The sequence below is a fragment of the Pteropus medius genome, unplaced genomic scaffold, assembly GCF_902729225.1.
Source record: "Pteropus medius unplaced genomic scaffold, Ma_sr-lr_union100, whole genome shotgun sequence".
Taxonomy (NCBI): domain Eukaryota; kingdom Metazoa; phylum Chordata; class Mammalia; order Chiroptera; family Pteropodidae; genus Pteropus; species Pteropus medius.
The window spans coordinates 10,183,346-10,210,050 of record NW_024344370.1 but is presented as its reverse complement, the minus strand read 5'-3'; the positions used below and the strand labels follow the sequence as shown (position 1 = coordinate 10,210,050).

The window sequence follows — 26,705 nt, the reverse complement described above, 5'->3', positions numbered from 1 at the left end:
GTATTTGTTTTGTCAGTTTAGTTTCTGTGACCAAGTGGCAAAAATTCTAAATTCGGCATTTTAAGAGAATACAAATATATAAAGCACATTTCGAGTTTCTCTGTTTATACCTCCACTTTGCTCCAGGAAGAATTTAAGGCAGTTCAAATCCCATTTAAATTTACCTATCGGCTATTAATGCAACTATCAGTCAGTATATATTATTACCCGTAGGTCTTATTCATCCAGTTCCACTGAAGAAGACACTTCAAAACAAAAGAAACAAAAATATCAGAAGAAAGAAAAGAAAAAAGAGAAAAAGAATAAGTCAAAAAAGGGAAAACATCACAAAAAGGAAAAAAAGAAAAGAAAAAAGGAAAAGCATTCTTCCACCCCTAATAGTTCTGAAGTCTCCAAAAAGTAACTGAGGCTATGGCTTAAGCCATTAAATTTTTAAATTTGTTTCGAAAATCATTTGCCCTTTCTTGGAATTTGCTATATAATTATGCTTTGCAATAAATCACAATCTTTTCTATATAGACATTTTTTTTATGTATATGGGACCATTATCCTCTGGCAATATATTTTTAATGTGTTATGACTCTAAAGTATTGAATCAGTGTTATTACTTGGTAACCGTGCCCCAAGTATGGATATCTATACACAAAACACATCCTTTTTGGTATTTGTTTGTATGTCTGACTAGTGTTATTGCTTCATAAATTATTGTAAATGGCTTTACTAAAGTCAACACGGATAATCTACCTAGCAGTTAATGAGTATTGCTAAATCAAGTGTTCACCTGCCAATGATACAGTGAGGTAGGAGATAATGCTTTGCTCTTGACACTGATAAATTGAATACCTTTTTATAGCCTATGATAATGTATGAAGATAGTGAAATTCTTCACTGTAATTTTTAAACCTTTAGCCTTCTTCTGGATGTCATAGGAGATGAAGCTGCTTTATTGGTCTTGACCAGGACTTTTTAAATGAATGAATGGTGTTAGCAGGAAGATGATAATGAAAATATTTATAACAAAGTTTCACAGTTTTATGACATGCAGAGTTTCTAATACCCCCCTCTTTTGTTTTTATAACAATTAAAATATTTCTTCTAGTTCAGCCTGTTCATCCAATAGAGATGATGCTGTGTTGGACAGGGTTTTTAAGATTGACTCCTGGGTTGTTTTACAAATGTGCCATATTGGCATGTCGTAAAGTGATACCTCAAACACAGCACTTTTTATTTAGAAGAATGACAGCTAAATCTTCATTAGAATTGATTGTTATTGTATTCAGTATGTAAATTTTATAAAGCTTATTTCTATGAGTAATGTGGATAATTTTTATAAATGTGAACATATATATTTATTTGTCTGAAATAATTTGTAGTTTTAAAGCAGGTTTCACATTGAATTTATGGTTTCATAAATGACCAGTTTGAGGTGTTCCACTCTTCCTTCAGTCATAAATCTCAGGAGCAGTGACAAAAATTTAGGATTAAGAATTTTATTCTGTACTTTTTAAAATTTAAAAACCAGGGAGTTGCATCATGAAAGTCTTTCTATAACAATGGAAATTTTATATAGGTAGGCATTTTCAAACGCATATTAGTAGATGTAAATGTTTCTTACAGTTTTAATTTCAACAATGATTAGTGTTAGTTGCTATGCTTAACACTTGGGTATCCCCTATGCCCAGTAGTAAGTTAAATACTTATTATTGTAGCAGCATCAAAAGTCAATCAGTTATCATGGCACAACACCAAAGGTTGCAAGTACCGCACTGTGGTTCGATTATAAATTTTCAAATTTGTAATCCACAGACATGGCTGCAGATGAATTTAAAGAAAGGTGTACTGATTCTTTCTTTACCTAACAACCCTGCCTGACACGACCTCAGTAAGACTGGGGGAGGCCTCATAGCTCCTCTTACGTTTGCTTACCATGCTCTAATTCTAGGGATGCTACACCCACATCCCTATTCTAGCATTATAGCCATGGAAGCTCTCACACGGCTAGCTTTTCCATAACCTAATGTAGTCATATGGCCTCCTCAAAAAGAAATTTTTTTTTTTAAATAGTTCAGTCAGTTATTTGGAGAGAAATGTGGGGCTATTAGGTTTGTTTTTCCTTTGATTTACTTTATGTATTTTTGAAGACTATTTTATAAAAATATAGTTCTTTGGCTATCAAGATAAAAAATAATAAGTAAAAAAGTTTTTTAAATGATTCGAAAATGCTGCATGCAAAAGGATGGCCTAATTCCATTTAGTGTATGACATGGTTAAAAATGATAGTAATTGTAGTGAACAGAGTTAATTTAATATTTATTTAAATTTAAGTTTAATTTGTAAATTTTATTTCTGTTAATGAGTTATTATTTGGCTCTTTGTATTTGTTTTCTGAATGGTGACACAATAATGGTTCAGAAGAGTTATATAAAATTCGGCCTTCATTAACTAATATAACATGCAAATTAAAAGATTTTAATTCTCAGTAATTATTTTTCACAATCTTAGAAATATTCTTAAGTAAATTTTTCATCATTTGAGATTAGTTTATAGAATATCTCATCTGAATAACATTCATTTATTTTTCTAAGTAATTTTCTTCTAAAGCGATCTTGTTATTATTGGGATTGGATGCAAATCTCACTGGCTATTTTAGGGGAAAAATAGTGAAGTTTCCTTTCAGGCAGTATGTAGCAGAAGGAAAACTGAATTTAATAGTAAAAATCCAAAAAATCCTGTACTTTCTAACTACCTCTGTGATCTTCAGCAAAGTCATTTTAGCTTCTCTGGGCCTTGGTGTCTTTCATCTATATTGTACCAAATTATCTCTGAGATCCCTTCCAGACCTTAATATATATGAGTATCAATATTTTACTAAATTCAAGTAGTAGTATCCACTTTAGAAATTACTACAGATAAGCAGGTAGCATTCTGTGATGGTAAGGGTTGAACTTTTTAATACATCTGTCAAACATATTCAACTTCTTTAAGCAGATAATCAATATTTGAGGGGGATCCTTACCACCAAATGTATGTCATTTTCACTAGATGCAGGCAGAGTTTATGTTTAGATTTATATCTGTAACCAGATTATCTGAACACTTTGGGGCTATTGCTTTTGAGCTGATGGACCTACCCCCCACACAATTCCCTATTTCTTTTTTCCATATCATCTGTTGGCTAAAATCTGTCAGAGGTATCCCCAGTTCTTCACTCTTAATAGAGATCTGTTTGCATCTTTGGTTCTCTGAGGCCAAAACATCAGCAAATAAGTAGTAAAACAACAGTATGTGTCTATATTTACTACTCTAAAATTACATAACCCTATGTCACCTTCAATTAAACTAGGTTGAAGAGTTACTACTAGTGCTGACAAAAATGCCATTGAGTTCTTTCTTCAACAAACATTTGTCGAGGGCCTAGCATGGCAAACACTCCGCTAAGTACTGAGGATACAGAGATTAAAAAGATTCATTTGCTTCCATGAAGAGGTTCACAGTTTAGTTGGTAGGAGAAACAGAAAACAGCAGAATCATTGTGTATAAATACAGCCAGTAATTGACCTGAATGTGGGTTTACAGAAACACAGAGGGGTACTTAACCTAGTTTGGAGAAGTCAAAAGAGGCCACTTAGTAATGCCTGAAGTGCATTTTGATTGAAGCAGAAGGTGGCAGTTATGACAGTTCCTGACCAAGTGGATACTGTGAACAAAGACCACAGTAGAAAAAGTTTGGGGGTATGTGTGTCAAGAATTACAAGGAATATGTGAGGCAGGAAGTGGTAGGAATTGAGACTAACATTCTATGTTCTCAGGAACAAAAGAAAGAGGTCTTATGTTCCATGTTTGTGAACTTGGACTCTAATTTATAAACAATGAGACACCAATAGAGAGTTTTAAGGAAACAAATAATTTTTATTGGAGTTTGGTTTCATCCATTTCATAATTCAATTCCACAAGTTTTAAAAGATAAAATTGAAGATGAAATTGCTCTCATTAGAAGGCCACATAGAAAATAATTTGAATCTTTATGTCATTATTTGTACTCTTCTTCTAGACCCACTTTTCTAAGATCTCTTTATTACCAAATATTAGTGACTTAAGTCTTCTAAAAACAGAAATCTACTGTATTATCAGACTTATCCCCAGAATTATATGAATATGCACATACTTTGAAATGTGTTTTTAATTTTATTTTAGATTATTTTTGACTGACATTCTATGGCTCTCCCTCAGGTAACCTGGCTTAGCTGGGAGTGCTTCAAGGACTCCGACTGATACTAGTGCTGGGATGCAGCCTTCTTGGGCAGTTGGCATCCAAGAACAGTAGGTTTCTTATACCACTTGCAGATAATCCCAGTTACAGAGCCCAGGGTCTTCTGACCTCATTTGTCTTCTCCCAACTCCTCTAAAATATGCAGAGTTCCAGAGAACTGGGATGCCTCTCTCAGAGCACACCCATGGTGCATCCAACCATGCCTGGCCCCATGCCTGCCCACAGGCTAGGAGGAGTCTGAGGGACCGTGAGCATTTTGCTGGCCCTGGGTTTCCAGTCTCTTGCTGTTTGTGTCATTCATGATATCTGCCCTTGCCCCTGAGCAACAAAAGTAGAACTGTGCCAGTGCCTTAACTAGACTTTCTCAGCCCGGATTTTCATAAGGCAACATCTAATTAATAATATGATTGTTAATATCTGTGTATTAAGATAGCTGATTTTTCTGGGATTTTTAATTTTTTTTTAGTCAAGCTGGATAAAAGATCAAGAAATACCACAAATGCTTTATGTGTTTTCACAGAAAAAACGAGAATTCTTTGCTTTCATGACCACATAAAATGTCATTTTTAAAATAGTAATGTTTCAACTTTCAAACCGTGAATGTACTCTAAGCAGTTTTAATATTTAAACATTGGCAAAATTGTGTTCTTTTTGAACATGAAATCTAACACCGGCAGTAGGCTGTTGCAATGATAATCTGGAACTATGATGTCAATATAGACATGTGTGGCTATTTAAATTAAATAAAATCAAAATGTATTTCTTCAGTTGCACTGGCCACATTTCAAGTCCCCAGTAGCCACATGTGGCTAGTGGCTATCATGCCAGACAATGTAAATGTAGAAAGAACATTTCCATCTTCTCAGAAACTCTTACTGGACAGTACTGGTTTAAAAGATATCCTCAGTTCTTGGTAGAAATATTGACAAGCTAATGATCAAAATTTTCTAATCTTGAGCTTTGCATGCCTGAGACCAATAGGCATTCCTTTTTTTTTTTTTTTTCCTGTCAGACAAGAAGCTATATTCATCACACTTTGAAAAGCTAATCTTTCAACTACAGAAACTTTATACAACATAATAGATGTGTTCAGTACAGCCAGGTTAAAATTAATCCTTTTTTCCTATTGAATTCCATTATAAAACCAGGTCTGTGTTCTTAAAATAGCAATCGCACATAAGAAAAAATATCTTTTAAGACAATTGCAATTTGCAGAAACTGTAGTTTTATTTCTAGATGTCTAAGTGGTATTACTGCAATAGCCTTAGGTATCAGAGAACTTGTTTGTCTAACTTTCATTATAGAAATTCCTTAGGAACTTTAGCAGTGAAGGATTTTTGTTATGGTTATCCTTTGGCATGCAGAAAATATTTATTATGCAGATTATCCAATGTGACACATTTTGTTACTGAATGTTAGCTTTTATAAAGGCATTATTGTTGTTTGTGTGTCCAGCAAATCCTCTAAAAAAGGCGTGGGTTGATATCTAAGAGACTGGCATGCCACCTCTAGTTTATAAGACCATTCTCCCTGAAATCTACCTATCTAGTACCATCTCTTAGAAAAGTAACTGCCTCTAAGTACCAAAAAGTTGTGAAATGCTGGTAATGTGACATAAATTTCTTATCGTTCCTCACTGAGATAGGTTTACTTGTCTATGTTATGGATAAATCCTTTGACTAATCAGGGTGATCACTTCATAAATTATGTGAATGTCTAACCACTATGCTGTGCATCTGAAACTAATATAAAATATTAAATATCAACTGCAATTGAAAAATAAATAAGAATACCAAATTTTTTTTAAATGTCTCCTGAAGTATTAGGATAATTTCATGTAATGTACAAAGATCTTAGTAAATTAATGTAAACTTACACACATAAAAAACTATCAACCCTTAGTGGGTATTCAGTAAATTAATTGAATGATAAAAAATACATCTGTGTCTTGCTTTGTGAGTGGGTGGCAAATTTTTGAAAATTATTATTACAAATTATTTGAAATGCACTCTTTATTTTTATTGTTTCATCTTTCCAATGAACTTTTACAACACAGGATTTTTAATAATACACAATGTTGATTTGTGTTGTATCCATCGTTTTTTCTTGAATTACATCATCAGCTTCATAGGATGTTTCATTTGTTGAATTTGATGCTGCATTTGAATTGGGGGCTTTGGTTTTCCTATTTGAGTTGCCTGCAAATAGAACAAAATGAAATAATTATGTGAAATTATGACATAAAATTTGACTTAAATAAACTTTGTAGCAATATTGAAAATGTCTTGAGAATGTGATGTGAATGATTGAGAGCTGAATTATTTCAAACTTGTTTTTTAGCATTTCTTCTTGAAAGTCAAATGAGGGAAATATTCAGTAGCAGAAGTACAAATTTTATTTCCATACTAACCTTTCCTTCACCGTGCTTCCATGGGAGAAACCACACATCTGTTAAGAAGGTACCAGTTTTATGGGTTGTTTAATAAAAGTGTGACTGTCCCTATGCATAAAGTCAACAAAACTATACTAAAGCCAATCATTATAATTTCCAACATTCTTTAAAGCTTTGCCATCATAATCAATGTAGATAAAATTTTTAAAAAAGATATTTGTACTACAATCTCATTCACTCATATATAAATATAAGTCCAGAGTGCACAAGGATAGAGAACTTTTTCGGTGGTAAAATAATATTCTACTTCCAAATATCCATCATGATGTTTCCACCATATAATTTGATTTTTTTAAAGTTCATTTGTTGAAGGCACATCATTTTCTAGCCTGGAAAGTATTCCTTTGCCCAGTCAGCAAGCAAAACTGTTTAAGATAAATATAGTAGGGAAAGCTGGCATGAAAATTTGATAAACTGATCAGTTCTTGACTGTTATTTGCAAAGTAGACTTTCAAAAACATATTTGATTCAAATTTAACTACTACATACTTAAGCATTTACTATTTTCCTCATGTAATATTTGGAAAATGTGTTGTTTGTACTCTTCAGTATCATAGCAGGTAAAGATATAAAAGATCAAAGATATAAGATGTAAATCAGTTTTGTATTACCTGTGTAGCATTTGTATCTTATATGATCATTTCTTTAAATATTTTATTAGAATTCCTGAAAGTCTGAAAACTAATGTTTAATTCAAGTCCTTAATGTGTTTCTGAAAGCTTTTTACATACTTAAATTCACAATATTTTAATCAGATTTTCAAGGTGTTTTTATCTACCTTGTCACATTCAGTTTTCCTTTTTGTATTTTTTTATGGTAAATTAACTCGGGAAATTATTTCTAAACTTACTTTGAGGTTCTCTCTGTCATCTCCATTCTGATAGCTCTAGTTTCCATTATGCATTTTCCTGGCAACAACTGAAAGAGTTCACTAACCTGACTACTGCCCTCAGAGACTTAAAGTCTTGCAAAGTACAGGCCAGTATTATAGATTTTTCTTCATCTAAGACATGTGAAGATCCCCATTCTCCAGCCCTGACTTGTTGTTTCCATGGCCGCTGGATCTTTCTAACCAGTGTAGTTACAAAAATTGTTTCTCAGATTGGCCTATGAAGACAAGGCAGTTCTAACAAAACCAGCTTGCTACACGAACAGAAAAAGATTTGCTATAAACATCATTTGAAGCAGGAGCTTTGAATAGCAAGTTAATATCCCTGATGTTCGCTTTTTCCTGCAGCTTATTAAAATCAGTGTGTATCCCTCTGGTAAGTTGGAGTAATTGGACGTACAGAAAAATAACTGCAATGAATTGGGCTGTAGTGGTAACAGAGTTGAGCTAACTGCATCCTTTTGGAAGGATTTTAAAAGAGAAAGAAGGAAAAGTCCCCAGGAACCTCAAGCTTTTCCAAGTTTTGCTTTAATAAGTAGAAACTAATTTCTTAACTAACAAAGTAGGGATAAAACCAGCTGCCTCTTTCCTGTCACTAGATTACAATATGGATTTGATTTTAAATAAATCTGGAATTTCATCGAGCTCCCAAGGGATTTGTTACACACAAAGGATTTTTCTTATTTAATTCCTCCTTTTCTTTACCTGAGTGCAGATTGCAAAGACCCAACATCTCTATGCTTTCCTAGCTTGACATTTTTTCTTTCTGCAGCTCACTTTCCATTTTCATTCTTTTTGGGGGGAGGAGGGGGGTCTGGTCATATGTAAATCTCAACCTTTCCTTTAATCCTATATCTCTCAGACTGGCATTTAAATTAAAGCTTTAGCCTTTGCCATCATTTAAATCATTCATCAAATAAAATCTTTCCGTTAATCCTCATCACAAACTAGGCCGATATATATTTTTTGATAACAAATTTTGCATTCATTTTCAGAACCATTCCTCAGAGATCCGTTTATTCTATAGCTCTTCTATGAATTCTGTTCTTGCCTGCCATTTTGAAACAACGACAACAAAATGCTGGGGACCTCGGCTGGTCTTCAGCTCCTTGCTATCTGGCAGAATTGTAATTGAACTTTCCTGCCACTGTCTGCCTATATCCTGGGACCTGTGTTACCGTTCTGCAGTCCTACAGCAGCTTCTAATTACTAATCTGCTGGATTACTTTATTATTTAGTAGGAAATAATAAATACATCCCACTCATCCCACAGTTCCTTCTAGTGGAAACAAGCAATCTTAAATTTACACCCTAAAAGGGCTTTTTGTTTGTTTGTTTGCAAGAGGCTGTTTTCCCTTTAAATTTAACATGATGCACAAGAGTAGATCTGAGGTAAATCATAAAGTGAGCAAAACTTGACTAGTAAGTAACCTGCTGATCTATTGACCTCTCCGTTCAGTGCCCTCAAGGATATATATAGGTATCTCATGTAAATATAGCTAAAAATTCATTGTGAAAGTTCGAGTCTTAGACTTGCCCTATTGCTTTGCCCACCTGTGAATGAGTCAAGGTAAGTTCTATCCAGAAATGCTTTTCCTACTCTGTTTTTTTTCACAATTGGCCTTTTTTTCCTTTCTTTTTCTGCAATGCTAAATTTTTATATTGATGACTAAGTTAACTCACAAAGAAATTTAGCTAATATTTTAATTCCTTTAAGTGAGTTTTCACAATGAGAGACTGAGTTCTAGTTTTCATTTTGGTTCCAACATCAGCTAGGATAGCCTAACCCTGTGCCCTGAGCTCTGCTGAGCAATTTGATTATCTACATTCCAGGACAAAAACTGTCATAGGAAATTCCAGGCTCATTTTAACTAGGAAGTCCCTTTAGGAGACACAAGTGGCCTTTTCTGCCATTGAATTCAAATTACCTGGTCTTCTACTAAGATCTCAATGAATTCTTAAAGCCTTTCCAAAATGAAGAATGATATTATGAAATAATTTGGCAGCCTAATTGATGAATTTTAAGCAGAATTTGTTGAAGGAGTGTTACGCCTACTAAGAAAAATATCTCCCAGAGTTATCCATACATTGAGTACAAAAACGATCAAAATACCACTTGATTTTTAAAAATTTGATAGTGTGATTCATAAGTTTATTTGGAAGCCTGACCCATACAAGAAACTGGAAAAGAATCATAATGGGAGAGAGGAAAAAGTCTTGCCTAATGAGATATTAAAATAAACTATATAGCTACAATAATTTTAAAAGTATATTACTAGCTTAATAAACAGACTGATAATAGAACAAAAAATCTAAAAACATTCTAGTATACATAAGAATTTCGTTTATGACAAAGGTGACATTTTAAATTGACAAGAGAGAGATGAATTATCCAATGAATATTTGGACAATTAGCTCATTATTTGCAAAATAAAAATAAAGGCAGATCCCTACCTCACACTTTGCACCAAAATTAAAATTCCAGGATTTTAAGATTTAAATATTAAAAACAAATGAATAAATGTATTAGAAGATAATAAGTGAATATCTTTATATCTTATACTGAGGTGAGAACTTTCTAAGTATGAAAATAAAGGAAGAAATCACAAAAGGAGAACTGAAATTGAAAAATGGACACATACAAAATTAAAAAGGAAATGACTGAAAAACATTTACAATACATGTGAAAAGAGTTTGGTTGCTGTATGGAAAGTTCATACAAAGCCATGAAATGTCCACTCTCACTCCTAATTAGGTAAAATAAAATACCACATTATTTCTCTCAATGAAATAAGTAAAATCTACATTTTTGAAGTAATAATACCCATGAAATAGTATTTTTCTGGAAGGCAGTTAGCAACTTGTATCCAAAGCCTTAGTAATGTGCCCATCCTTTGGTCAGCAATTTCACTCCCAGGGATTTATGTTAAGGAAATACTTAAATGTTCAACATTTGTGCATAAGAGAGGAAAATGGAAGCTAGTTCAAAGTCATTAATTTAATAAAATTTGGTAAACCCAGACTTTGGTTGCTAAATACCATTCGCAACTAAAATGAACCAGGCTTCATGGAGAAATGGCAATTCCAGGGCTGGAACAAGGAGAGTACAGGATGCCCTAGAACATCTTGTGACAGAAAGCAAAGAAGTGCTCAAAAAATGATGGACACATTTCAAAAGGACACAGGACCCAATTTAAAGTGGCTTCCACAAGCTAAATTTGAGATAACTCAAGGACAACGGTAAATGCTAGTAAGAGAATATTTTAGAATAAAGAATCTGAGTCCATACTGAAATTAATAAATAAACAAATAGGTAAATAAGTAGGAGAGAAGGAGAAAGCTTTTCCTAGAGTTGAATAACTAATAAATGTAGAAGGAATGATGAGTTTAGAAATCAACATTTTACAAGTAGAATAATTTGAAATTATTTTGAAATTTTAAATGAAAATATTCAGTTAGCCATTAATAGGTAGGTATAAATTTAAGGAAGAACAGAATGTTTTCATAGTTTCAAAGTACCCCTCCCCCAACAAATTACTTAGTAATGACAAAGGGAAATGATAGTGACTTTTCAATGAATTAACCCAGCAAATACAACCTTCACCAGAGAATCCAAGTTAACATCACCAATAATGAGACAAACCAATATTATGTATTTCCTGATACAATGCCCTGAGGATATAACTTCTGTGGTATTCCTGTCAACATGTATAATCTCCTTCCAATCATGAGAAACATCAGACAAACAAATTGAGGGACACCGTATAAAATAATTGGCTTTTACTTTTCAAAAATGCCAAGATCATGAAAGACAAAGAAAGGCTGAGGATCAAAGGACACTAAAGAAATACAATAGCTACTTACAAGATATAATTCTGGACTAGATCCTAGAAAGAAAAAAATAGCTTTTAAGGATATTGGGAAAATTTGAATATAAACTGAAGATTAGATAATATTACTGTATCAATGTTACACTTCCTGACTTTGATAAATATACTATAATTACGTAAGAAACCCTTGTTCTTAGGAAATACATACTGAAATATTTATGGTTAAAAGGCATGATAGCTGCAAATTATTTCCAAATGGTTCAGAAAATATACATCAAGAGAAAATCAATGATGAAAAAAATGAGGCAAAATATTAACTATTAGTAAATCCAAGAAAAGGTATACAGCCTTCTCTATATTTGTACTTCTAGAAGTATGAAATTATATCAAAATAAGAATAAAAATAGGACTCCATCAAGGTAATAAAATAGAACCATTAAAAATGATGGTGAAGGTATTTATTTAATGGCAAACAAAGATCAATATTGCTCAGTGGAAAAAAAAAGTCGTGTTAGAAGACTCATTTTCCACCCATTTTGTTATGTACATGCATCTAAAGACACATAGAAAAAAAATCCATGAATATTCACCATGGTGTTAATAGGTATTATTCTGTGTGGTGGGATCATGGATGATGTTATTTGTTTGTTTGTTTCACTATATTTTCTAATTTTCCTACAATTAAAGTGAATTGAAAGAAAGTTTTTGTTTTTAACGGGAGAGTGAGGGTGTCCTCTAAGAAGAACTATAGCAGACCATTCTGAGCTGGTCCAAGTCCTAGTTTGCTCACAGGAAGAATAAATGATATGATCTACAATTTGCTTTTTTTCTGAGTAGTCCATATTTAATTTATGTTTTTCTCCTAGACAACTGTGTCTTACTGCTGATTAGCTTGCCCTTTTTTCATTTATATCACTTGCCTTTATAAAAGAAACCACCAAATAGAGGCTTGGAGTTGTCTATTAGTCCCATACAACTGTACTATTTATGTGTGTCAGGCAGCTCTGCTAATATCTGCCCCTCTAATTTTCATCACAAATTCTGCATCTAAGAATCCTCCCTCTCCTCAATTCTCCACCCATATCTACAAGTGCAAGGTGTCAATGAATACTCAAAACCACAGGGTGATTAGGTTTTATCTTCCTAGAGCATCTATTTTACTCAGATATGGAAAGAAGAAGATACAATTAGAGTAAAATAAGGCATTATATTATGCAGTCAAATTGACGATTCCCATAAACTTAAAAAAATAAAATGGGCAACTTCAAATAATTTAAAGCTCATGAGACTTAAGGCAGATCTTTTCACTCGAGACCTTGGAATTCTAGAGGCACAAGTTCCTTTCTTGTCTGCCTTTAAGGATTCTCCAGTGAAAAAGTTTGAAAAGCAGGGATCTGCTTTCACTCACCCCTTTCATTTCTCCTCTATTAGGCATTAATTCTTCCACATCTTATGAAATAAGCCCTCACTCTCAGAAAGACGCCCTTCACACAGCCATCTTCTGCTCAAAACTATATGTCTGTCCTATAAAGCACAATTTACAAGCTGTGGTATTCTAAACGTTAGCATTTGAAACACGCATAACTCAAAACACAAAAGTTAAAAAGGAAGAAAATGATTGTGGCACACAATTTAAAGGCAAATCAATTGCTTAGCAATTGGACCTCTCTACAAAATGAGCCCTGGAAGTAGCCCAATTAAATTTTACAGTCACTATCAGTCACTTGCTTCCTTCAGGATCAATTCAAAATGTATAAAGCCTTCAATTATATGCATTGAAAAGAATGAAACCCAATAGAATAAAGACACATGAACGAAAATTCTTGGCAAAATTGTTTACAATTAGACTTTTAAATTTATTGTCATTTATAAAAACAAAAAAGTCCAATGCCCTAAGCCAGTTTTAATATGTGCACACACAAAAAAAATCCCCACATTTCCCTCAAGACCATTCAAATTGCCTGTAATGAAAACAATCTCTGTTATAAAAATTAATTCAAAATTATGAGAGGTTGCCTCTTACGTATAGAAAGTTTTGAAAGAAAAGAGTGGTAGCTGGTGAAACCAACTTTCCTCTATATATATTTACTTGCTTGATTATTATGCAAACATTTATCACATTCCTAACCTTTAAGGCATTCCTTAAATGAAGTAAAGGCTTTTCTCAATTGCCATCACACCAGCATCCATTCCTAGGTGGGAGAATCACTGTAGTGGAAGCATGCATATTTAACAATGGCACAACGGCGGTTTTTAATTATCACTTCAAAGGGTCACTTTCAAATATAAACCATTTTCTCTTCTTATTCCAGTGACATTTGGATTACCTATTTTGTTTTGGGCTCTCCACTATGATTTGTTTAAAATCAACCCAAGGGACCAAAATCACCTCATTTGAAAGCAGCTGAAAGGCAGCAGGTCGTATAGAATCCTGCCTTGCCAATGCAAGTCCTCAGGAAAAATGTGTTGAATTAATTTGCTGACTAGATAAATATGTTTTTGAGAGGGGCAGAGTGGGAACATTTCGTTGCAAGAAAGCAGTCTCATCTAACTACATAGGGAGTGTGTTAATTGATCTCCACGGCTAAACAGCAATAAGACTACAAGACCAATCAACAGGCCAACTAATTCTGTTGCTGGGTTCTCAGAGCCAACATGCAATAACATTTGAAGCAGTTCCTGAGACAAACCAGGAAAATAACCAATTTTTTATTTAGTGCAGTGCATTGTAGATAGGAAGCACTCAATGGATGTTTAATGACTATAATGGTGACAATAAATCTGATCCTTTGATCACCAAAATAGACGTGCAGTGCTATTCCCTTCAGTTCATCCAGCAAACATTCAGTTAGGTGTTCTAAGATACTAGGAATACCGTAGTGAGCAAACAAGACAAAAATTACTTTCTTGGAACTTACTTTCTAGTTGGAGTGGAGAAAAGTTAGATAACAGATAACTAAAATATATAATATATTAGTGATAAATGCTTAAGAGAAAGATAAAGCAGGAAAAGGGTATGAAATATTGAAGGGAAGTTAAAAATGCAGGTAGAGTGACAGGGAAGAACTCCCTGAGAGGGTGCCTTTTGGTAAAGATTTAAAGAAAGTGCAAGTGCAAGTCATGCAGGTATCTAAAGGAAATGCATTCTAGACAATGGTGACAGCATGTACAAAGGTCTTGAGGCAGGAGTTTCCAGGAACGGCAAAGAGGCCAATGTGACCTGGTGTAAGGGGATGAGAGAAATAAGGGTGGAGAGGGCAGGACACAAAAGCCCTGGTAGGTCACAGTTAAGATTCTATATCTATTGCGGAGATGGGAAGTGATTAGGGTTTTGAGGAGGGAAGTGACATGACCTGACTTTGGTTTTAACTGGCTCACTATGGCCGTTCTGTGGTGGGACAGAGGGGAGCAAGGGTGGAGTAGGGAGAGAGCTATTTGTTTTAAAAGACAGAGTCTGGAATTTATAGTTCTAACAAGCTCTCTAGGTGAATCTTGTTCATAGTAAAATTTAAGAACTGAATTGCTCGAATTACCTAACTGAGACAAAAATTGATTTTATGATTATTTCGCAATTACTAATCCACTGCTTTATTTTGCCTATGGAGAAATCGGGCCTAAGCCATTTGACTAAATTCAGCTAATGACCTGTCAATTTGGCCGTGGAATCTTCAGACTTGGGAAAGAGAACTCCAAAAGGATCTTGGCCTCTTGCCCTGTGACACAGGCTACCCTCTAAGAGACATCTCCTAGTTTCCTCCAGAGAAGGAAACTAGAGCTCATGCAGTCATGCAGTAGTGGTGTATTTGATAAAATCACAGAACACGTGTTCCATAAATATAAGTTTCAGGATTCAGCTAAAATAGAACATATGGGCAGAGAATTTTCTAATTTTTTTAAAAGTAACATTTACTTTTTAAGTGATAGTGAACATTTGTGTCTTATTCTAAATATATATATATATTCTCTCTATATATTCTCTATATATCCTAATATATATTCTACATGTTATATATATTTTAAATTTATTAAAATATATTTTAAATGTACATATCAAAATAACACTCATGGTTATTTTTAGATACACTAATAGAAATTTTTATTCACAAAATTTTAACAATTTTTTTCTGAATTTCTTAATAATAATAATCAATTTTTTTCTGAATTTCTTAATAATAATAATTAGTATTTGTGTAGCACTTTATACTGAGATAACAAGAGACCCAGTTCTACAAACCAAACATAAAAATTTCTTCCTACTTTATAGTCACGCTACACGCACCACTATACCTTAACTAGTTCATAATCTATTCAGGAACAGAGACTGTCTTCTATTTATTTTTCTCTCTTATATGTCTCTGAGTTATTTTATATGCGTCCTCCGAATTCTGTACACTATAGGTATGCAGATAACTGCTTACCTGACCATTGACTAACCCATCTAAGTAATGCGACACTGAGAATTAATCATCAGGTATTTTGTTCCTCTATTTATTTGACTTCTTTGGCTCTATCAAAAACAAAATTTAGAAATTCCAAGAGAATAAAACCTTTATAACTGAAAGAGACATAAGTACATTAAAGTGGATTTATTGGATCAATGTATTATTTTTTCATGAGAACATTTATATCGTGCTGCTATTTTTCCTTGGGCACAATATCTCTAAGGAATTTCATCATTAAGGCCTAATTTCTCGTGAATTTTTATACAGGCCCATAATGAATTTTAGAAAGGATTCATTAACAGTATGATCTGTTACCCAGGTACAGGTTATTCTTTTGAACAGAGTGCAGGTAATTGGCTACAAATAATGGATACTGATTACCTTCTTGAGTGGAAGAAACCTCTAGGTGTTGAAGTTTAAGGCCAGTGTCAAATCTTTGAGGCTTCGTATACAGAAATAAATAGCAAAGGACACAGACGCTGATGACAAAGGCAAGTAAAACAAGGGCAGCAATTCCCAGTCCAGTCAGGGCACCAATGCTGAGGAAAACAGAAAACATTGTGACTGTTACACAGATAGGTTTACATAGGAACTAAAGAGGTTTAAATGCTATTTCTTGCCTCAGGAATTTGTAACCAAATTATGTTTTAGTACAAACAGTATGTGATTAAAATCTACAGCTCACCTTTTTCTACCATCAAATTCTTATCATATTTTCTCTATACATGTATATGTTAATATTAGTATAGAATATCATGTGAATTCACATGACAGGTAAAAGGTAACGATTATCTAAGGATAGTTCAAAAACATCTCAATCAAATAAACCTCTTATTAATATATAGTAGGAGGTAAGATCAGGTGCCCCAATAAAAGATGAGTAGAAAAACATTTGCCTTTGCAAAAGTAGTAAAGTAAATGTGTACCAGAAATGTAGAACTTTTCATTTGGAGACACGTGTGGGAGATAGCATTTACTAATATATGAAACCACAACTATTACAAAAGAGAAGAAGGTTTAATTAAAAGAAAGCAACAGTTATATAAATTTATATAAAGTCTGTTCAGTCTGAATTTTTCCTTTCTAAAAGACCATAACACCAATGGCTTCTAGCATTAAGGAAGAAACCCTTGTCCTTTTCTCTAAAAATAAAGTGTATATCAGATTATTTTCTCTTCGCTCAATTTGTAATTCCTTCTGATACAGTTATCTATAAGGCTGATCAATTGAGAAATAACATAGTTTACATAAACCTGTGAACTTAATACTTTTAAATGGGAAATGGAGCTTGAAAGAAAGAATTATCTTGAAAGACTAATATGCAAATATATGTACATCACTTTCACAAACCATATGTATGTGTGGATGTGTAAAATATACATATATATGTATATATGTGTATGTATATACATATGTATATATATGTGTATATATATATACATATGTATATAATACATAATTAGATTTTAAGCTATTCAAGAGCAGATACTTCTGTTGACCTTCCCATAGTGTTGTGTACACTTATTAAGTGTTTGGTAGAGTACTTAGCATGTAGTAAATGTTCCATAAATGGAAGTGAATAATAATTTACTGGTGATTGATCCACTTGTAGTAATTGAAAAGTCATCATCATCATTAAAAAGTAATGATCTTTTCCTTCATTATCTTCCTGGCTTGCCTGTAGACTTCCGCTGTTTCTCGGAGATTAGGGAGGACCCTGATGAATTTGACACGTACCAAAAGGGAAAGGAGAGAGAATTTGAGCACAGAGGCCAGGTGTGTCACTGCTTTGGGAGTAAGGAGAACAGAATTAAAAGTGAGGGGCTAAGTTCATCCAATTTATCCTTGTTTTTAGGACATAAAGCACCCCTGCAATTTAGAGATTGCCTCCTGAGCCACAGACATAGAGCTAAACTTCCAGAGATTCTTGGGCATGGTTTATAAATGTCAGCCCTGTTCCCCTTCACAGGTGAAGACTAGGTAATTTTGTGGCTAGAGTCAGCATATTTAAATTGGAGTTTGCTCTCACTTGGTGCACTCTCTCCCAAGGTATAGACTCCTGCTGCTGGCAACTCCTCTTTTATGGTTGTTTGCACCAAAGCTGACTTTGTAGGTCATCTGTGTCAAGGATGGTTAGGCCTCTACACAAGACACATGGGAACGTAACCTTAATTAATATTATCTGCTGCACAAGGCAGCTAGGAGGCCAGACAACTGGAAAGATTCCTGAAACAAGAACCTGGTTATTTTTTTAAAATCTGCAAAGTAAGAGAGCAATTTAGTCAATTTAAAAGTTAAATTGTCATTTTAATTCAATATACATATTGCGGGCTTTTAGTGTACACAATTTAAAAACCGGTCCACACTATTTGAAGGAAAAACAAAAATAAAGCATGCTTTTTTTCTGCTTTCTGTTATGAAAGGAAGTTCTTCATAATGTTGAAAAACTGTTTTAATGTCACAGTTCCACTTTATAGAAATGTTCCTTGACGCATGTGAACCTCTAGATAAAGATTGAGCTCTAGGAATCTCCTAAAATATTCATTTCAACAAACACATGTTGAACTCATGTGTTGTCCTGTACAATAGGTCCAGAGTCCTAAGAAGTCAGGGATCTGTAAGAGGAAGAGATGGGAGTGGGCCAAACACAGAAAAGAGAGAATTATCCTTTCCTCAGCACTGTATGGCAGTTTGCTTTCCAATCCTTGAGGTGACAAAGAGTCTGAAGCTGTCGTCACATTAATGCACCAATTCTCCTACTTAGCAACTTCACTTACGGGTAGTAGCTATCTATACCTGTGCCTTTCTCCAGCAGCTGCAGAATCTCAGAACAAATGCTAGTGACTTCTGGAATATTTTTCACAGTTGGACTATTTTAAATTAGGGGTTCGAGAGTAAAGAATATGAGGGAAACATAACTCTAAATTTTTACCTCCCCAGTGTGTTCTCAGAGCTCAAACTAAAAGAACCCCCAGGTTTAATGCCAACTGATTCCATCAGTTGAAATGATTTTTATATTTCCCAGGAGCTGAGATGCACTGTCCATTTTGTCAGTGCTGAATGAAGACCCTGGCAAGCGGTTCAGAAGCCTTAGGAAGGGTTAATAGCCTCCGCTGTTGTCACTTTACAATGAGTCAGGAATCAGAATCTCAGGCATTTTTCCAATTGAGTTTAATTTAAGGGTTGCCAGTCTCTGTTGGAGGCACTGCCACCATTGTTAACACCTCCCAAGACTCAGAGCTGAGTTGCTATGTTATTTTCAAAAAGACCAAATAATATGCCAGTGCCATATAGATTGCTTCCCTAAATAATAAAGGTAAGCTGTCATTATTTGGGGGGATTCTGCCCCACTCTGAACTGACACAATTCAGCTTTGTTAGTTAAACTCATTGGTAAGTGGGCACTCCTTCTGAGATTTTTTTGAAGCTTGCAATACAGAAAAAAATATATATATATATTTTTATATATATATATATTTACATATATATATATATATAAAACTGCTTTTGGAAATAACAGTTAAAGTAATTTGCTGTAGACTTGGTATGTATGCCAAATTCTGGATCATCCAAGGAGATTGGGATAAAAATTATTCATCCTCTTAGTAGCAGTCTTCTCTCTCGCTCTCGCTCTCCCCCTCTTTCTCTCCAGTCCTAAACATAAGCTAACTGGTTTGTAAGAAACAATTTAAGGAGGAGTGGGAGTTCTTCCCTATAATCCAGACATCCCATTCAGTCTCCAGGAAAAATGAAAGAATCAACTTCAAAGTTTCCAGTCCTTTGGAGTGTAAGGGTGGGCGGGGAAAACACTTCATAATGAAAAATATCTGCATAAATACTAGCTAGAATAAGTAAAATTCCCATCATAGGAAAAAGAGGCAAGAAAGACCCCACCTCAGAAAGTCTCTTCACTTTTCAGGAGTGGCCAAATGGCTCAGGCATTGGGAAAGCGGGTATCCTGGAAAGCTTCTACAGATTGTGTAACCATGGCACCTAAAACTCTGTGGATCTCCAATTTGGTTCGAGGTCAATGTCAGATCAAATGAAAAGGGCAAATTATAAAGCCCAGTGTCTTGCACGCACGCACACACACACACACACGCACACACACCCTACCTCCCTACCTTTTTGTTTTTTTAAAGAATACAGCCAATTCCTTTTCACCTGCCAGAGACTTAAAATACTCTGATCCTTGGTTAATGCCTTAAAATGGGTCCCATAGGAGCCCCTTTCTATTCATATCCACCAAATGCCCAAAGAAATCAAAAAAAGAATTAAAACCTCCTCAAGTTAGTTGTGTGTCTCGTCCCTCCGCCAGCAGAGCTGCCTGCTTGGGACTGGTTCCCGGCGAATGTGAAGAACAGTCCACCCAGGGGAGGCGGGCGGGGAGCTGAGACAGGCCAGTGGGAGCTGGCTGGGTGCGCCCTGGGCGCAAAGCCCGCGCTACTCCCGCACGCGCCTCGCCTGTGGTCCCTCGGCGGATTCACACCTCTGGCGGCCACCGCCTGACCCTAGCCGGATGAGTCCCGGCTCCCGGGACATCTCCAACCCGACTGAGGTGTCTGTGTAGGGCCCTCACCCACCCTCCGAGGCTCCGCGTCCTTCCGGAGGGAGCCGACCTGAGCGGGTCGCGGGGACGCAGGTGACTTCCCTCCTCCCTCTGTGGCACTGCTTATCTCTTCCCCAGACCCTCCTGTCCGCCAGCCTCCTGCCCTGCCCACCTGAGGCTCCACATGTAGCTGTGCTTGTAGGGGAAGTAGCTGCCGGGCTCGCTGCAGCAGTACTTGAGGTCTGCGAAGCCGCAGCAGTAGAGGAGGGCGGCCGCCTCGCCGCGCCGGGGGCACTGGAAGGACTCCACGAAGCTGTGGTTGAGGCTGTAGTAGCCGGAGCACACCCGGCTCGCCTCGCCCATCGCGGGCGGCTCTGGGCAGGGTGACGCGAGACCCCCTGCCACCCCGATCTATCCTGGGACTGCACCGCCAGCGCCCGCCGAGCCCCTCCTCCCGGCTCCCCTGTTGCGATCTGGGGTCTGGCTGCCTGGGCGTTCAGCCTTCGCGCGCCTCCTCTGCTCTCTCTCCTCCCCCTAGCCACATGGTGTCTGGTCGCCTTACTCGCGCTTCTCCTCGCTACTGAGTGGTCGGTCCTTTTATGTGCTGGTGTCTGGCCCTGCACATCTCTTCTATTTCCCCCTCCATCTGCTTTCTTCGCGCTCTCCTGACGCCCCTTCACTTTCCCTTACTTCATCAGCAGCCTGGGGACTGTAGCTGTCCCCACTCCATGCCAGAAAGAAATCTCCCCTGAGGGAAAAGTGGAGGTGTAGGACATGTTTGCCGTGTGGACAGGTGAAGCCGAAGTTGCAGTTCTGTTTGCCCAAAGACGGGCAGGTGCGGTTCACGCAAACAGAGGTGAACTGAAGGAGGCTTTACCCACCACGGGCCATTGACCCAAGGACTGGGGCTAGTGGCCACAACAAAAGGCACTGAATGCGGGCTAGAGATGTTGAGAAGTATCCCTTCTTTGAGAAGTGCACATGAAACATTAAAATCTGCCAATGTAAAAGTCAAAGACAAAAAAACGAAAATTTCTCATGCATTGTGTTCAGTTAATCCGGAAAAAGAAAGGCAAGAGATTCCGTTAAGAAAGTAAGGACTTTCTTCAGAGATGGGCAAAAAGAGGAGGCAAAGGAAATAGAGAAAGAGACCTTCATCAGTTTGACAGAGCTGCGGAAACTTCTTTTGTCCCCTTTTTGTTTGGTTTTCTTATTTTCATGATTCATTTGTTCACAAAAGTCTTTTAAAATAACAATAGTAATGGAGGCTCATTGTAATAAGTCAAACAATACTTTGGTGTGTAAAGAAAATAATAATAGCCTTATGATGGGAGAGGAGGCAACTATAACATCCACGGAATTTCTGAGACAGATTGAACATTGTTCCCTCCTCTTCATCGTTTGCTTCTTTCCCTTGGCCAGAGGGTTGATTGGATGCCAGAATCATGAATTGTACCTTGTTGAGTGCTGGGTAATTTTGTGTTCCTATAAATATTTTTGAACTCTTCTGGAATGCAGTTAAGATTCTTGAAAACAGTTGGATTGTTTCAGGTTTGCTTTTAAGCTCTGTTAGGCAGGACCAGAGCATGCTTGAGGACTACGTTTTTTCCCCCACTACTGAGGTGATATCCTTCCGAGTACTGCACTGGATGCCTTGTGAATTTTGAGGCTTATTCTGACTGGTATAAACTATCTCAGACTTTGTGTGAGCTCCAAGGAGTGTTCCCTCTGCTCTTTTTAGGGGGCTCTTTTCCTGGCTGCCAGTGGTTTCCTTATAGGAATGCACTGATCGGGACTCAGCTGAAAATTCAAGGAGATCCTCTAGCAATCCAGATATCTCTCTATCTCTCTGTCACTCTGTTGCTAACACCACCGCCCCCCACTCCCAGCCCCCGTCTCTCTTCTTTCACTCTCTCGCTCTCCAGCTGTCTTCTCTCTGGTACTCTGTCCTGCTACCTCTAACCACAGTGTCTTCCCTGGACTCCCAGCTGTGTCTTCTCAACTCAGGGACACCACTGGCCTTCACTTGGGTTCCCCCACCCTGCGCTGCAACCTGGAAACTCTCACCAGGCAGCAAGATGGGGCAATCATAGGTTCACCTCATCTGTTTCCTCTCTCAGGGATCACTGTTCCGCGCTTCCTGATAGCCATGGGAAAAAACCCATTGTGTCTTTATTTGGTGTATTTACTTGTTTCAGGCTGGATGATCAATCTGGTCCTTGCTAAGCCATTTTAGCTGGACTTGGCCAGGGGACTGGATCTAATCCAAGCTAGAAATTTAAGGTTCTCTCTCTCTCGAAATTGGGATTCTGCCATCCAAACGTGAAGCCACAAGATGCGAGTGTACAAGAGAAAAATGAAACAAACCGAGAGGAGAAAAGAAGGGTGGAAAGAAGGCCAATGGCTTTGCAGTTCTCGTTCAAGTTCAAGACCATGGCATTTCTGCCATTGCATTTCTTGAGACATCTATGATGCCTGGGAGTAAAATCCCCTTTTCTGGTTAAAGTGTATTCAAATTGGATTCTACTACTTGGAACAAAAGAGTTCTGACTCATACAGCACGCTTTCAGGCAAAGGTGAGGGGAGAAGGCAGTTGAAAGGGGGAAATGAAACCCTTTAATCAGTAGAGCACGTTCCCTTGGAAAGAAGAGGAACAGGGAGCCCAAGTAGACTTTGTTTTCTGTTGTGCAGGAGGAAAATAAATTTTGAGATAAAAAAGAAGGGAAGTTCTTTTGGACAATGGTATTGCTTGTCTCAATAAAGTATGCAGAAGTGTCCTGTAGCACATGAGTCAACAAAGTAGAATTTGAGTGCTTGAAGGGACTGGAAAGGTTGAGAGCAAGCACTGTAGGGAACATGCCTGGGTGTCAGGCAGAGTAGGGCAAGGGATTGGGTGCATCTTTGAGGGTCCTGTTGTGGTTAGAAATCATAGCTTTCCGGTAGAACCAACTTGTTGGTTCATGTGATTTTCTCCAACAATGAATGTTCAGTAGTCCAGGAACAGAGGCAGAGAAATGGACAGTAGGATTTGTCAAGATGACTGAGACTGTGCTCTGGCCCACTACTGCCTCTGTAATCACAGCAGCACCTTAGCTCTTTCAAAATCCCAAATACACATAAAAACACGCAGAGAGACAGGATTATAGCTGCTAGACGCTACCAAGCTTCCAGTACTTTGAGGCCTCTGAAGTCCAAGCAAAAAAAGAAGCCTTTTAATACACGAGGCTTAAGGACAGTATCAAGACCATGGCTTTCAACAATACCAGTGCAGAAGATGCACATCACTTGCTTGACTTGCCTGCTGCGTGGTCCCATATCACCTAGTGCCCAGATCTCTTCCTCCTCACAGGAGCTGTTCTGGCAGGAAGTGAGGGTGGAGCTGGACCAGTACCAAAAGATAAATTACATCTTTCATTTTCTTGTATCTTCCTGGTTCTCAACAAAGGTGCTACTCTACTTCAGGGAATAGTTAGGGAATATTTTGGAAATAAGCAGACATTTTTGTTTGTCACGATGATGTGACAAAGAGGAATGTGGGCCAGGGATGCTAGACATCCTGACATCCTGCAATACGTACAGAAAAATGAGGAACTGGCTGTGACTTCCAAATGTTCCACAGGACATTCATGTAAATGAAAAACCTATTTATAATTATCTGTGCCTAGCACCTGTTTCTGTGTTACAAATAAATACAACGTAATTCTCTTGAATTTTCCAGGAATGTAACCATCATGTAAATTGAAGGAAGATTGTTCTTTGTTTTGGCACCTTTACCAAGAGTTTTTCACTCTTTTAGATAATGATGTACCAGTGGTAATGCTGTTTGAGATTTTGTGTTTGAGTTGCCAGTGCTGCCCTACCATCTGTGTCAGCTTGCGTTAGTACTGTCCCTCCACAGTGATTCACAGCTGGTTGCATGCGCAGTATTGGTGACAATGTTATATCTTTCAGTATAGTTGTGCTTGAGCATTTACAAATGGAAATACATTATTTCATTATAGATTACATTCTATTTATTCTTTACATTACAATAAAGCCGTTATTTATAATTAGTATACTAGCTTGCTAGAGCTGTCATAACAAATTACCGCCGACTGGGAAGCTTAAACGGAGATTTATTTTCTCACAGTATGGAAGCTAGAAGTCTGAGATCAAGGTGTTGGCAGGGTTGGTTTTTTTCTGAGGGCTATGAAGGGAGAATCTGTTTCAGGCCTCTATTATTGGCTTATCAATGGCTATCTTTTCCCTGTGTCTTTGCATTGTCTTTCCTCCTATTGTGCTTGTGTCCAGATTTCCTCTTCTTGCAAGGACAAGTCATAATGGACCGAGGCCCACCCAGATGCCCTCGTTTTAACTTAATTATCTCTTTAAAGATCCTGTCTCCAAATACAGTCCCATTCTGAGGTACTGGAAGTTTGGACTTCATCGTATGAATTTGAGGGGATGCAATTAATCCCATACAATTAGGTATATAGATCCATCATATTATATATTAATTTTATTTCAAGACAGTAAAAGAAGAATTATAGAAATATTTCTTCTAAAATGGGAAACATTGAGTCTGATAGGTTTGAGACCGACTGGTATAACTTATCAGTAGGACAATGGCAAATGGTGTGCCTCATAGGTGAGTGCTGCTCCTTACTTGTAATCACTAGCCCGACAGGGTTCACCCAGAACTGGCATGACAGAACACTAGGAGAGAGATTAGGAACGAGAAATATCTGGCTATTGGATAAAAAGCAAGATAAGGGTTCAAACAAAGCTGACTCAGCTGGAGAAATAATGAAGAGGCCAGAAGAGTGCTTTGCTCAAAAACCTTCAATAGTTTCTTATTTCCAAACTTTCTATAATCGGTGCCGCTTGACTTTTCCAACTTTATTGCTCTCTTGATCATCTCTAGCGCGTTCCCCTGGGAATCTGGGGAATCAGTCTTTTTCGTGTCCCAGAGACATCTTCACGTTATGTGTTCCCGTCCAAGAAATACCATGACTCGCTTCTTTCTTTCCAAATCTTTGTCAGTTTTCAAAGCCCAGCTACAGGATTTTCTCACCTTGTAACTCCCTGCAACTTCCCTGAAACTAATAAAATTGAGTAATTCGTAAGTAGAGGAGAATCTGAAAAGATACACGTGAAGAGGCCATGAGGAAAGAGGGGTCCTAAGGAAGCTGAAATTATGGTTAACAAGCTCTAAGGCAGCAGAACATATGCATAAGCATATAGAAGACCAAAGGAGTGAAATGACTTGTTAGCAATAAAAGGTTAGTGGCAGAGAGGAGAGTTACTGAGTGAGCATAATTGTGGTGCTGGTTGGGGTGTTGATGAGCTCTTGCTTCCGAAAGGGTTAATAACAGACTGTCTCTAGAGCTGCCCTGTATCCCTCAGGCAGCATCTCCAGAGGAGCTGACTATTCCTGGATTCCTGTGAGTGGCCCATGGTTGGGGTAGAAGTCCTCCTTAATATATTTTACATCACGGCTGTCATTTACTCTTTGGGAACACATAACTAAGGTCAGAGAACCTCAAGATGCATATCTCTCCACAATTTCCAAACCACATCTAGCCTATAATGGATATTTGTTGCTGTCTACCTTCATCCATCCTTCCCTTCCTGCTTTTTAAGGTTATCCATAGATTAGTTTCTCCACACAGCCCCTGAGCTTCAGAGGTAGCTGACCTTGCCCCAGCACCAGGGAGAGCCCCTGACTGATTAGCTGTAATCATTGGTCCAAGAATTAAGCATAGGCCCTAATCATGTCAAATCAGGGGAAATTTCAAACTCTTGCTCGAAATGCTAGGACAGCTGTCTGTCTCCTCCTGGCTGTGGAGGAGAGCACAGGCCTGATGCAGCTGGCAGTCTGCCATCCTAGAACCATGATGGGAGTCTGCCTTGGGACAAAGAGGATCTTCCGATGGCAGGACCGAGAGGCAGAAAGAAACTAGGTTCTTTTCCCACATTAAGTCACTGGGTCAGCCAACCCCAGGAGGTTTTTGTTATATGAGCCAATCGATTGCTTTTATTCTTTAAACCTCTTTGAGTTGGGTTTTCTATTGTAACCAAAAGTATCCTAACGCACACTGCGCACATTTGACCTTTCTTCATGGATAAGCTACAGGAAGAAGAAGAACATTATACCATTTGGGGCGATTGGTGGGTACTTTGCTCTCTGGCCATAGGGTGGTTTAAAGGGTAGGAGAAGGAAGTACTGTGCCAAGGCTGATTGCTGTGCTGCAAGGCTTGATTCAGGAGCTTTAACCACTCAAGTTACACAGAAG

At 37.2% G+C, this 26,705-nt stretch overlaps 2 protein-coding genes across 3 annotated transcripts in view; one reads left to right on the top strand and one right to left on the bottom strand.

The window, feature by feature from the left end:
- The window catches only part of SREK1IP1 (SREK1 interacting protein 1), a 35,110-nt gene extending 28,557 nt beyond the window's left edge, over positions 1–6,553 (top strand). For both annotated transcript variants that reach the window (XM_039870019.1, XM_039870020.1), the window contains exon 5: positions 214–6,553. In XM_039870019.1, coding sequence (XP_039725953.1) covers positions 214–403 — 190 coding nt within the window. In that variant the 3' untranslated portion in view covers positions 404–6,553. The remainder of the gene's footprint in view (positions 1–213) is intronic.
- On the bottom strand, positions 6,308–20,793 carry SHISAL2B (shisa like 2B). The gene is made up of 3 exons (XM_039870021.1): positions 20,603–20,793; positions 16,264–16,421; positions 6,308–6,467 (listed from the first exon to the last, which is right to left on the bottom strand). Exons 1-3 carry the CDS (start codon positions 20,791–20,793, stop codon positions 6,331–6,333), a joined length of 486 nt encoding a protein of 161 aa, XP_039725955.1. The 3' UTR covers positions 6,308–6,330.
- Positions 20,794–26,705: the final 5,912 nt, after the last annotated feature.